The sequence below is a fragment of the Tachypleus tridentatus genome, chromosome 1 (assembly GCF_004210375.1).
Source record: "Tachypleus tridentatus isolate NWPU-2018 chromosome 1, ASM421037v1, whole genome shotgun sequence".
In the NCBI taxonomy this organism is placed as follows: Eukaryota; Metazoa; Arthropoda; class Merostomata; order Xiphosura; family Limulidae; genus Tachypleus; species Tachypleus tridentatus.
The window spans coordinates 3,625,035-3,639,425 of NC_134825.1; the positions used below are offsets into that span (position 1 = coordinate 3,625,035).

Genomic DNA, 14,391 nt, shown 5'->3' on the forward strand with positions numbered 1-14,391 from the left:
AATTAATAGATTACGAGAAGCAAACTCCTTAAACCAGGTAAATGTCAGTGTTTGAAACAAGAAGTAGAATATCTCGGTCATTTGGTAGCCACAGATAGTTTAGAACCTGACCGTGAAAAGTTAGAGGTTTGTAAGAAATACACAGTAAAAGACATTCCGTGATGACGAGAAGTCTAATCTTAATTAACTTAATTAATCATTAAGCCTTAATGGCCAGTTTCGATGTTATATTCCTCTTCACGGAAGTCCCAACCGTTGAAGTCTGCAAGGTAGCCTTAGAACTCTATATCTGAGACCCTAACCCGTCAATAGACATTCCCAGCAACCAATTAGTAACCCTCATAGAATTCACCACAATGAAGACAAACTTTATGTTCAGCAACCACAACAATATACAGACAAATCGCTTAAACATGGGCAACCCAGTATCACCAGTTCCAACCAATATTTTTATGACACAAGTTGAAACACAAGCAATTAACACAGCATTACATCCATTACTATACTGGTACAGATATGTAGACGACACGATAGCGGGATTCACATCTACAGAACACATACTTAATTTTTTCAATCACATTAACTCTATACATCCCAACATTAACTTCACATGTGAACAGAAAGAAAGCAATCAAATATCATTTCTTATCCTCAAAATTACAAGAACCGACACACAATTTAAAACAGAAATCCACCGAAACTTCATCCATACTGAACTATACATTCCTTGGGACTCAGCACATGAAACAAAACAAATATTCAACATACTAAGAAACCAAATAAACACAGCCATAAAACTATGCTCACCAGATAAAATTAACGATGAATTAGACAAAATAAAACAATACTTCATCAACATCAATAAGTTTCCTCCACAAACCGTAGAAAACATTATACGCACACATCTTGACAGAAAGCAAAATCAACCAACAAAAGTAAATATATCCCACGAATTAAAAATTCATTAAACCATATACTGCTGCATACCACACATTCCCGATATCAGCGAAAAATAACCAACATTTGGAAAAAATTTATAACAAAACACAACATTCCAGTAAACACCAAATTCATCCAAAAACCAGGTACAAAACTAAAGTCCATACTATGTAAAAACTACACTGACAAAAAGAACACCAATATAATTTACAAAATACAATGTGATAACTGCCACGACTTCTACGAGTATATGGGAGAAACAAGCAGAAAAATGGAAAATAGATTCAAAGAACAACAAAAAAAAAACACCTTCACACGTTTTTGAACACTCCAAATCAAATAAACACAAGATGATCATAGAAAACACCCAGATATTAAGTAGGGAAACAAATATAAACAAACGCAAAATCAAAGACGCCCTATTTATACAGCAACTTATAAAGGAACACCTTTTTTATACTTAAACTAATTAATAACCTAACATCCACCTGCAACGCTGCCTGCAATCACATACCCGGTTATACTCTAGTTTCTGAGACGTGTGTCTGTCAACGGTTAAATTCACATTGTTTCTTTCTTAACATGAAGATGACTTAAGAAGGTGGAAATGTTGTTCTCTCCTTATAAATAACAGTGTTAATACCCGTAACAGTCATCATGAAATACATTTTTATTTCAATGGGTTTCTCGTCATGAAGAATTGTTTGCTACTTTTTCTGTGATAGGTGGCGTGCAGACAAAGAGAGCAAGTGCTCTTGTGGCTTGTATCGCTGTATGTTTAATTTTGAACCGGCATATTGTAAATTGATTGTAACTGACAATTGTGTGTGAAAGTCATGAACAGAAAGAACGAGACGGAGGTTGCCACTTCCACAAATAAGTAAGACTTTTATTTTTCTGTAGTATATTAAGTTGTTGTGGACAACATTATTAGGGATATTTTCGTTTAGTTTCATTGTGTATGTGTGCGAATTTTTTGTGTCGTATTTCAATTACACAAATCGGTATGACAGTTTTTACGTGAAATGCTGGCAATATTAACTACTCGCCTAAGTTGAAACAATCATCCACGACATTCTGACGTCAGTTGCAGGCCAATCAAGCTATATGTAGACGCAACCACACAATGCTCTGTTTACATTTACTAGTGATGTTCACAGAACCAGAGTGCCAAGGTAAAAGTTTATTAAATATACATCATTTAATGAATGAGAGATAAATTTGGGTTAATTTGTGTGTCGTAAGTCTGGTCTGATGAGTGACGCATGGCTTTTTCAGGAAAATATTTGAACACAGGCCTAATACTGTCAGCAGAATAATTTTCAGAATTAGACGAGAAATTAAATTTTACAGGGGGTAGCTTTAGATAAGGTAAAAAAGGACCATGATGGGAAAATGCCATTGTCTTAAAAATTGAGGTATGTACATTGTAGGGTAAGACGCATAGGTACTTAGAGCAAATGTTGGACATGATATGCAGCTTACATTATGCCAAACTAATGAAATGGCAGTACAAAGTAATACACCTCATTTGTTTTTAATTATATACATATCCATATATTAGACTATTTAAAACTTAGTCAACCTTAGTTAGCCCACCTAGTCAAGGTTCCATCCTGTAAACTAAAACTAGTAGTATCATTTACATACTTAACAAATGTTCTCTTAACCTCCTTACATTTATTGCCTCCACAACATCTGAAAGCAATGTATTTCAAACAGCAACTGTCCTGTTAAAAAAAAAAAAAACCTCTAAAGTGAAAATAACTCCTACCCTGCTAAACTTTATATTTGTGTCCCATAGTCCTACTGTTCCCACTGTATGAACAAAAATGGTGCATCAACACTGCTGTTAGGTTGTTCAAAAAATAATGGCAGATTATTGTACTGAAATTTTAGTTATTTATAGAGATAAGAAACCTGTCTATTTTGTTGTGACTTAGTTTCAGTGGTATATACATTCTTCTATTCATTAGTGTTTTTGTTCTTTTCTAAACCATTATTTCTAATATTTCAGACCTTTACAATTAATGTTGGAAAAACAAATTGAGCATATTTTTTTGCATGAATTCAAACTTGGTTATAATACATCACAAACAGCTAGTAATATCAACCAAGCATGGGGTGAAGGAACCAACTCTGAACATCCAGTACAGCATTGACTCCAAATATTTCATAATGGAGATGTAAATCTTGAAGATAAGGAGGACAGGGGATGTCCTGCTGTTGAAAACAACCGAGAGCATTAGTGGAAAGAAACCTGTGCCACAATGTCCAAACATTTGGACAGCTTTTTACAGGACAAAAGATTCAACAACAAAGCAGCAGCAGAAAATGGTTTTAAAGAATTTTTCAGTTCTAGGACTTCAAAGTTTTGTTGTCATGGTGTAAATAATCTATACACTTTTGGCAACGAGAAACAAGATTATTTACACCATGACATTCCTGTGTCATGGGTTCCTATAGGTTCCTATTTTGATTAATAAACAAAATAGTTGTTTTTGATTTTTTTATTTCTCATTACAATTAAACTTTTAAACCCACCATTGTTTTTTGAACAACCTAATAATTCAATTTACACTCTTAAACACTTCAGTCAGATTCCACCTTAAACTCTTCTGTTTTCTAGAGGAAACAACCACTTCATCTCAGAGTAACCCTTCTCTGAATCCATTCCAAATTCCATTGTTCTTCCTAAGGTAAGGAACTCAAGACTGAACTCAGTATTCTAAATGTGGACTAATCAGTGACCTGTATATATATATATATATAACCTTATACTTGCATTCAGTATTTCTGTAGATTCAACCTAAAATCCTATTTATTCTACCACTAGTAACAAACCACATGAATGGCTCAAGAGACTGACCAACCATTAGACAAAGATCCCCTTTCTTTTCTGACAGTTAAGGTTATTTTCTTCAAATTATGGTAACCCACATGAATTATCTTGCATTTATAATAATTACAACTCAACTGCCATTTATTCACTCAGCATCCTCTTCACAGCAAACAACACCCAAGACCTCTATCATCAACAAATAAGAGTAAAGGTCCTGAGACAGAGCCCTGAGGTATCCCACTTGTGATATTAATCAGTTTTAGTGAACTCCATTTCTACCACCATCAAGCCACTCTTCTATTCCAATACAAACTGATCTGCTCAACTTATAGAGAAGTTTTTCCAAGAGCCTTATGTAGCACCTTGTAATATCTGAACATTCAGATACACTTTTACCTTCATATACACATGCAGAAACCTTTTCAAAGAATGTTAAAAGATTTCTAAGGTGAGATTTTACTTCAGTGTTGACTATAATAAAATTCTAAACTTTGAAAATGCTCCTTTTATCAGACTTTCCAAAACTTTACCCACAACTAACATATGACTAATGAGTCTATAATTACTGTGACAAATTTTATCATATTTTAATAAAAGCAGTTACATTAGCTAATTTCCAATTTTTTCATATCTGCCTGCTAATCAGGAACTGAGAAAAATAGTCCTAAGTGGTTCACATATCCAATCTTTAACCTTCTGTAAAAACCATGGGGAAACATTATCTTGTCTGGAAGACTTGTTTTTTTAACTTCCAGAATTTCTTTATTTTTTTTTAACTTCTCAACGATCTCAGAATTCATACTGCCATCTTGTTTACATTTACTAATTATTCAAGATGTGGAATTCAAGAAAAAGCAATATTTAATAGCTCAACAGTTTCATAATCATCAGATAGGAGCATTCCTTTATCATCCTTCAAATGTCCTACCTCCATCCTAACATTTTGTTTAACCTTAATGTATTGAAGGAAATGAATATCTGGTTTTCTGGATACTGAGCCACAATGGCATTTGGAGGAAAGAACTTGTTGACACTAGAGCTAGCTCTGTTTGGTCTGGTGCCATTATGGCCAAGTCTGTTCCATATGTGGACATTGTCCTGTGATCAAGGTTCAGCTTCACTCCATTTGGCAGTCTGCTGGATATAAAGAACATCCCAGTAAGGTTTTACAGATCAAACCAACTATTGTTCTGTTGCTGTTCATTTTCCTTAGGGATTGTAAGGAGGAAGTCATCTTGACAAGGCTCCATATTGATCACAGCTTTTTAACACATTCATGCTTATATTCAGAATTAACCATTGACTTTAGTTTGTGTCATTTGTGATGGTGACACTGTCTATTTTTAATTTTAATTCTCTTCAGATTTTATCAATTTCTGGGATTTCAACAACAATAAACCAAATGCTATTCCATATTTTAGCATGTACTATATTTACTTTTAACAATTATGTATTTATTCCTATATTTTCCTTTGTTTTTTTTAACCTTTTTAATGGTCTTGGGAATTTTTTTGGTTCTTTCATTAACTGTTTCATGCAGATAGCCTCATTGATTTGCTTTGTGCCATTAAACACCAAACAATCAACCCTGACTTTTCAGCTTGTTACTGAGGTGTTTGTTAATTTATATACTGAGCATATTTCTGTAATACAGGAGTGTGGGATATTTTAGTGTGATTTAATTACCATGTGAGTATGAGAACCCTAATAATGACATGTTAAAACAGAACATTTATAAAGTAATCAGGTGTCTACGACTCAACAGCTTGCACGAGTTTCTCTATTTGGCAGTGCTAGATAATGGATATTTTTTACTGTTCTTCTTCACTGGGAATATTGTTCTACCAGATGTAGGAAAATCCTTTACTCTGTTACCCTGGCTACATGTTTAACCATCATTTAGGACTACAACTGATAATGAGTGTAGCAATCCAGGTATATTTTCAGAACCTGCCCTTTGTTGAAAGTCACTTCATTTTTAAGCACTTGTATGTCAAGTAACAAGTTATTGAAGGATCCTGTTACACTAAATATGTTATGTGATATTTGATTATTGTTTATTGAAAGGTAAATTACATTAAAGAGAATATGTAGCTGTAACTGTGTCTATCTGGACATTGTATGTTTGGCATATAATTAATAATGTTATGTTTGTAGTCACAAGCTGAAGAAACTCTCTACAAGTTTGCTGCATTATTGTGAATCAACTCATGACAGTACTTTGTATAGAAGTAGTATTGCTGGTCCAGAAGAATATGAGTGTTGAAGTACACACTGGGATGTAAATATATATCAAGAAGAGAAACTTTAAATAACAGGGTGAACAATTGTCAAGTTTTTTATATTTTCATTTAAAGAAGAATAATGTTTTTAGGTAACTGTGTTCATCATATTGTACAGTTGTAACAAGGTCACATGTTCAGAGCTCAAATAACTTGTATTCTTAGTACTTAGAATGTTCAGTTGTCAAATTATGTGTAAATGTTATCTGTTATTTTTGTTTTCTTAAGATTCGTAACTGTAGTAGACAATTAATGGTGTTTGTCATGGGTTCACAAACTGATTATGTTTGTTTCATAATGTTTCTTTACCTTTTGTTTCAGTATTACATAATGTGTATAATTCAGTGTTTAATGAGCTATTATGTTACATATTGTGTGGAAGGGTGGAAAGTTTTCACTCAGTCATGCCACAGACCTTGAGCCCCCACATACCCCACAATTGGTATGGTTGGCTGTCACGTGTAAATCATTCTCTATTTGATCCAATTGAACTTTTTTTTTCTCCTTTATGTTAATAAGTTTGGTATCAAATTGAAGATTATAATTCAAAGTTTAGTATTATACATTAGTTAATTTGTTAGTTTGAAAGTACAGTTCGAAATAATTCGAATCAATTTCTCCCATAAGAAATACTGTAAATTAAATTAATCCATTACAGACCTCCAAAATTACGCATTATGAAGCATTTTAAGTAAAAATATTGCATCTTTATACCTGTATAATAATTCTGACATGTAAACCACAAAAACTATAAACACAATAAAAAAACAATAAATGAAAATTTAACTGCACTTTACCTGTGCTGAGGAGAGCTGATGGCGTAAGTGAAAGGTAGTGAGGAACGTGGAGAGTAGGAGGGTTATTATTGTTTGGAAGTCACCTTCCATAAAAACGTCAGGTAACTCTCCTTCTGGGGTTCTTTCTCTTTTCTGTCTCTTTGCACTGCTACAACCTGCTTCAGACTCACTGGACCTATTTCTCTCGAAAAACTTGTCTAATGAGGTTTGTTTCTGTCTGGCACCTTCTCCATGTCTCACCACACTACGTATGCCATTTCTCTTCCTAAATTTTTCAAACCACCCCCTACAAGCCTTAAAGGCATCACTTGTATCAACACTCATTCCAGGGGTGTTTTTCAGAAGGTCACCGTGCAACTGCTTTGCTTTCTCACAAATGATGGTTTCGGAAATGCTATCACCAGCTAACTGTTTTTCATTTACCCAAATCAAGAACAGTTTTTTTTCCTCTTCCATTGTTTGTGATCTTTGTTTCATGTTTGCTGGAATTGCTTCATATTAGTTCTTACCAATATTCAAAACCAATTGGCCAATTTCTCTTTTACACATGTTTCTATCCAGTTTTTCTGTATACCAGTCTACATTGGTATTTGTGGAGACGGGCTCACTGACACTACAGCTAAATCTGTCTGCTCTGGCACAATCACTGCTTGCCTGTTCAATACATTGACTATGGTCCTGCATTCAAAGCTTGGCTCCATGCCAGTTGGCAATCAACTTGGAATGAGTTACATGAAAATAAGCTTTTCCAAATAAATTTCTCTATTGGACTTTGGCTGCCTTGTTTCAATCAGGATTGGAAAGAGTAAGTTGTTCTAACTATATTATGCATTGGTCACATTTTTTTAACTCATCGTTTTCTTTTATCTGGGACTGATGCACCAATGTGTTGTCTGTATAACACTCAGATCATAATAAGCCTCATTTTTACTGTCTTGCTGTCGTTATGACTCTCAACAACGACACCATTTTAAACATTTTTGTTCAAAGGTTTATCCATAACATTTGACATTGTCATTGATGATGGTTACACTGTCCACTTTACAAATGTTTTAGTCTTTAAAGTCAATTAATCTTTTTAATGCTATTTAAGTTTTTAATTGATAAATTAGATCTTTTTTAATGTGATTTCCTTTTAAGAATCAAAGTACATCTAGTTTGATTTGAAATTAGAAAATGGCCATAATGTCACATGACTCAAACTTGGATGGCAAGGCCATCTTCAGATCATTGACACTGTTTTTTGATCATGCTCGTTAGTCATGTTGGTGAGTTATGATAATTACAATTATGCCACAGAAAGTCCTTTACAACTTGTATCACTGTAGTTTTTCTCTTACAGCTGTGGACTAGATGTAAACGTTGGTTTTAATGCTATTTATGTTTCAAATTCAAAAATTAAACTTTGTTTTGTTTTAGCTTAATTTCCTTTTATGAATTTTACTAATTTTTACCTCATTAAAATTTTACCGAATGTTTAGCACAGATAGCCTAGTTGCTTTGTGCCAAAAAACACCACTCACCCCATTGCAAAAGGGCTAAATAATCTGAAGAAGTCAGATATTTCTGACTGGAAGTACAGATTTCAGTTTTCTGTAACATCTTTCAAACACTCCTTGTGTTCCCATTTCTATGTATGGTTTTAAATCACATGGCTCTTTTGTTGTTGTTATAGATCATGACAAGTAATTGGTTTATCCCTTTTACACATTCTATGTTCACTGTTAAGTTATACTGATTATGTTGAGGCAAAGCAGTATATTAGTTATATGATCTTCATTGACTTGTAGCTCAATGATGGCACTGGAATTACTTAATGTGAGTTGTTCTTTGGTATTTAGAAAAAATGGGTTAACTTTTCATCATTGTCCATTTCTGTTCACTTTTTGTGGATTTCCAGCTATGTGGATAATTGTGGGAAATAAGTTTGCTACCACTGCAAGCAACTCCTCTGCTTTGGTAATGTCACAGCCTTGCCTTTTTCCTCATGTAGGTTTTAGGCCTGTCATTAAGAGACAGATTTATCCTATCTTTCAGTTAATTTGGAGTGGGTGTCATCACAAGACGTTGTTCAAGGTAAAGTCTTCTTAGTTTGGTTACCTAATTGCAGAAAATATTGGTAGAAGGAAGTTCTCTTTACAAGGCTTAACATTGACCAATATATTAAATCATCGATGTTTATGGACACACAGATACAAACAGAGTGGCTTGTATGACACTTGGATGAGACATTTTATCTCAGTCTGCCTTGACAGTGATTATGGTATTTGCTTCTTCTTTAACATTTATTTTTAACAGACAAAATGAAGATATTTTTGGTATTTTATTATCTTCCTTTTTTTGTTTTTCTCTTTATTTCCCAGTGTTTCTCTAAATATCACTCACTTTCTGTAATAGAATATAAGTTCAATATTTTTATTTTCAATTTGGATAAGTGAGAAACTCATTGAGTTTTTTCTGTTAAATAATTTCTTTGTCTGTTTAAATAAGATAATTGCTATTTGATGTTTCCTTTAGAATAATATATCTTTTACATAAATAACATCTTCCTTTAATGTAATGTATGTTTATGCTTTGCTCACCAATAGAATCAGACAACATAAAATATGCTGTATTTGAATATTTTTAGGACTACTTAATATAAGAACAAGTATGAAATGTATGGTTATCACTTGTCATGGTTTAAAAATTACTGAATTGTGGAAATGGCATGTTTTGATAACGCTGGTTGTTATTTCTGTTTGATTTCAGAACATGTCTGTTGGAGTGAAAATGGAGCTACTTGGCAATATGCTACAAGATGTAATTTCAAAGTTCAGTTACAGTGATGATGAAAGTCAAGATAGTTCATGTTATAATGTTAAGAATGTGAAAACAGAAACTAAATTTCAAAGAGATATCTCAGGATTAGAAAGAACATTTGGTAAGTACAAACATCACATGTGCTGGCATGGCCAGGTGGTAAAGGCACTCGACTTATAAGTTGAAACTAACTTTCAAAGAGATATTATGTCAGGATTAGAGAGATCATCTGGTAGGTACAAACATCACATGTGCTGGCATGGCCAAGTGGTAAAGGCACTCGACTCGTAAGTTGAAACTAACTTTCAAAGAGATATTATGTTAGGATCAGAGAGACTATCTGGTAAGTACAAACATCACATGGGCTGGCATGGCCAGGTGGTAAAGGCACTCGACTCGTAAGTTGAGGGTCGTGGGTTCACGTCCCTGTCGCACCAAACATGTTCACCATTTTAGTCATAGGGGCGTTATGACGTTATGGTCAATCCTACTATTAGTTGGTAAGAGAGTTGGCAGTAGGTGGTGATGACTAGTTGCCTTCCTTCTCTAGTCTTACAGTGCTAAATTAGGGACAGCTAGGGCAGATAGCCATTGAGTAGCTTTGTGCGAATTTTCAAAAACAAACAAATTAATGAGCTGTATAACAAAAAGAATGGTACAAACTCTTTCTTAAGATTAGTGTACCAGTACAATAATGTCTTGTTGTTTGGTGTTGATTGACATAAAGCAACTAGGCCATCTTCACTAAACAAATGGTAAAAATCGTACCACTAAAAGCATCATAAAATATTTAAAAAAAAAATTAAATGGCATACACACACACACACCCAATATTATTGGTTGTATTACTCTTACAATCATGTATAATTAATAATCCTGCACATGTAAATTGCTTGAAAAATGTGTACCTCACATTATTGTATTGAAAACATAAGCACACCTGATGAAGAATTTATATTATATTTCTTTTACTTAATTTAACTGAACAAGATTGTAATTGGTATATTTGTGACTTTTATAATGATAAACATAAAATACACATCGTACACAAGAACTATATCAGTTACATGTGACCTCTTGTTTTTTTACTGTCATTTACTAAATGAGGTTAAACCTAGTTTTAGACTTATTACAAATGCACTTTATGTGTACTTAATTAGATAATGTACCATCCAATACAGAACAATGACACACAAAAATTAAATAATGTCTTGTAACCTGTGACATTTTGTTTATCTTTATTGTAAATCTTGGAATTTATAAATATTCATTTTACACATATAATACTTTTAAATAGGAAATCTAAAATATTGGTGATAACTAACATGTTAAACTAGACAAATCATAATAAGATATGATAATTACTACCTCAAGTTAGAAAACAGTTAATCCAGAAAGGCACTGGTTGTAAGTAGTTCCAGTTGGTGTTACACTTTACTGTCATATTTCTACAGGCAGTTTTAGACTTTATTCACTAAAATGTCTTTTGAATGTGACACATTACGAACATGTTTTCATTGTAATTCTGATATAGGTAGAAACCTGTTTTTATTAAGTTTTAAACTTAGTTATATTTTTGATCTTTTTATATTGATATTTGTTTTGATTGTTTGAATATTAAAGTATATTTAGATGTTCATCAAATTAACTAATGTATGATATATTTATCATAATCTAATTTGTGACATAATTTGTATCTATTATAGATATAAATTGCAGTGCGAACAACTATAGTGGAAGACAGTTTACTGGTTGTGATATAAAACAAGAAAATTACTTTACAGAAGATTTAAAATTTTCAAACAACAATACCAGTGGAGAAAGTAAGTCAAGTGGAAGTAAGTTAAAGCCACCTTATGTACATCTGTGTGATGATACCTTTAAACTACAAAAGACATATTCTGGAGAAAAACCATATCATTGTGAAGTTTGTGGGAAATTGTTTGCTAGAAACAGTAGCTTAAAACAACATCAAAGAATACACACTGGAGAGAAATCTTTCAGTTGTATAGAATGTGGAGAACAGTTTGAAACAAAGAGTGATTTCAATAAACACAAAATAATACACATTGGGAAGAAACCTTACAGTTGTACAGTGTGTGTAAAACAATATGGAACAAAGAGTTCTTTAAAGATGCATGAAAGAATACACACAGGGGAGAAACCATACAGTTGTACAATGTGTGGAAAACAGTTTATTAAAAACTATCATTTAAAAATACATGAACGAATACATACTGGGGAGAAACCTTACACTTGTACAGTGTGTGGAAAACAGTTTGTAAGAAAGAGTGATTTAAAAATACATGAAAGAATACACACTGGGGAGAAACCATACATTTGTACAGTGTGTGGAAAACTGTGTGTAACAAAGAGTGTTTTAAATAGACACAAACTGATACACACTAGGGAGAAACCTTATACCTGTACTCTGTGTGGAAAACAGTTTGTAACAAACAGTTCTTTAAAAATACATGAAAGAATACACACTGGGGAAAAGCCTTACACCTGTACACTGTGTGGAAAACAGTTTGGAACAAAGAGTTCTTTAAAAATACATGAACAAATACACACTGGGGAAAAGCCTTACACCTGTACACTGTGTGGAAAACAGTTTGGAACAAAAAGCAAGTTAAATATACATGAAAGAATACACTCTGGGGAGAAACCTTACAGTTGTACAGTTTGTGGAAGACAGTTTGGAGTAAATAGTAATTTGAAAATACATGAACAAATACACACTGGGGAGAAACCTTACATTTGTACAGTGTGTGGAAGACAGTTAGTAACAAAGAGTTCTTTAAAAATTCATGAAAGAATACACTCTGGGGAGAAACCATACAGTTGTACAGTGTGTGAAAAAAAGTTTGGAAAAAAGAGTTGTTTAAAGGCACATGAAAGAGTACACACTGGGAAGAAACCATACAGTTGTACAGTGTGTGAAAAACAGTTTGTTACAAAGAGTTATTTAAAGATACATGAAAGAGTACACACTGGGGAGAAACCATACAGTTGTACATTGTGTGGAAAACAGTTTGTAACAAAGAGTCAGCTAAAAGAACATCAGAGAATACACACTGGTAAGAAACCATACAGTTGTACAGTGTGTGAAAAACAGTTTGTAACAAAGAGTTATTTAAAGATACATGAAGGAGTACACACTGGGAAGAAACCATACAGTTGTACAGTGTGTGAAAAACAGTTTGGAACAAAGAGTCAGTTAAAAGAACATCAAATAATACACTAAGGAGAAATGTTACTGCTTTTATATTCTGTGGAAAAGACAAGATTCTTCAAATATTGTGAGTGTATATGTACCAGATAGAAACTCTCCAGTTTTTGTTGTTTTTTCCAAAACTATTTCGAAGCAACTGTAGCTTAAAAAAACAAGGGAAGAAGTATATACTGGGGTGAAACCTTAATATTGTCTATTATGTAATAAAGAGTTTATTAAAAATATTACATTGAAACATCCTAACAGAATTAATACTGGAGACATAACTTAAAGTTTAAGGAAAATAGTTTGGAATTTTGAAAAAATTGAAACAAACATTAACTACTACTGAATGTGTTAGCTGAATATAAGTTGTTGAACCACAAGAGACAGGATTAAGATGTAACTACTACTGAATGTGTCAGTTGTATACAAGTTGTTGAACCACAAGAGACAGGATTAAGATGTAACTACTACTGAATGTGTTAGTTGTATATAAGTTGTTGAACCACAAGAGACAGGATTAAGATGTAACTACTACTGAATGTGTTAGTTGTATATAAGTTGTTGAACCACAAGAGACAGGATTAAAATGTAACTACTACTGAATGTGTTAGCTGTATACAAGTTGTTGAACCACAAGAGACAGGATTAAGATGTAACTACTACTGAATGTGTTAGCTGTATACAAGTTGTTGAAGCACAAGAGGCAGGATTAAAATGTAACTACTACTGAATGTGTCAGTTGTATATAAGTTGTTGAACCACAAGAGACAGGATTAAGATGTAACTACTACTGAATGTGTTAGCTGTATATAAGTTGTTGAACCACAAGAGACAGGATTAAGATGTAACTACTACTGAATGTGTTAGCTGTATATAAGTTGTTGAACCACAAGAGACAGGATTAAGATGTAACTACTACTGAATGTGTTAGCTGTGTATATAAGTTGTTGAACCACAAGAGACAGGATTAAGATGTAACTACTACTGAATGTGTTAGCTGTATATAAGTTGTTGAACCACAAGAGACAGGATTAAGATGTAACTACTACTGAATGTGTCAGTTGTATATAAGTTGTTGAACCACAAGAGACAGGATTAAGACGTGTTTTTAAAACCTGTAATTGTGAATTAATTTGTGTTAATGTTTGACATTGTAAAGTGACAACAAAAGATAGTTAACAATTGATTAGAAACAGTATCTTTAGTATTTAACCATGTCCTGAGAATGATTAATTTACATGTATTTGATATTCAGAACACTTTAAAATGAGAATGCATTTTTAAAAGTTGATCCAGACTTTTTTCAATGGCTGAAAGGTACTTTTGGTGGTTGTAACACTATTATCATATTTCTACAGTTGAAATTAGACTTAGTCATCAATATGTAATATGCGTCATAATTATATTTTACCCATAATGTATTTATGTTGATATTTGTGTTCATTGTAAACTGTTAAATTTCACTTTAAAGCTCATCAAACACAAATTTATGAAATATTTGTTATTAAA

General features: G+C 32.9%; 1 protein-coding gene across 1 annotated transcript in view; it reads left to right on the forward strand.

Moving 5' to 3' along the window:
* The first annotated feature begins 1,467 nt into the window (after positions 1-1,467).
* LOC143223093 (uncharacterized) overlaps positions 1,468-14,391 on the forward strand; it is a 32,778-nt gene continuing 19,854 nt past the window's right edge. The window contains exons 1-4 of the mRNA XM_076450580.1: positions 1,468-1,819; positions 5,939-6,100; positions 9,612-9,783; positions 11,369-12,906. Of these exons, the coding sequence (XP_076306695.1) occupies positions 9,615-9,783; positions 11,369-12,906 (1,707 nt within the window). The 5' untranslated portion in view covers positions 1,468-1,819; positions 5,939-6,100; positions 9,612-9,614. The remainder of the gene's footprint in view (positions 1,820-5,938; positions 6,101-9,611; positions 9,784-11,368; positions 12,907-14,391) is intronic.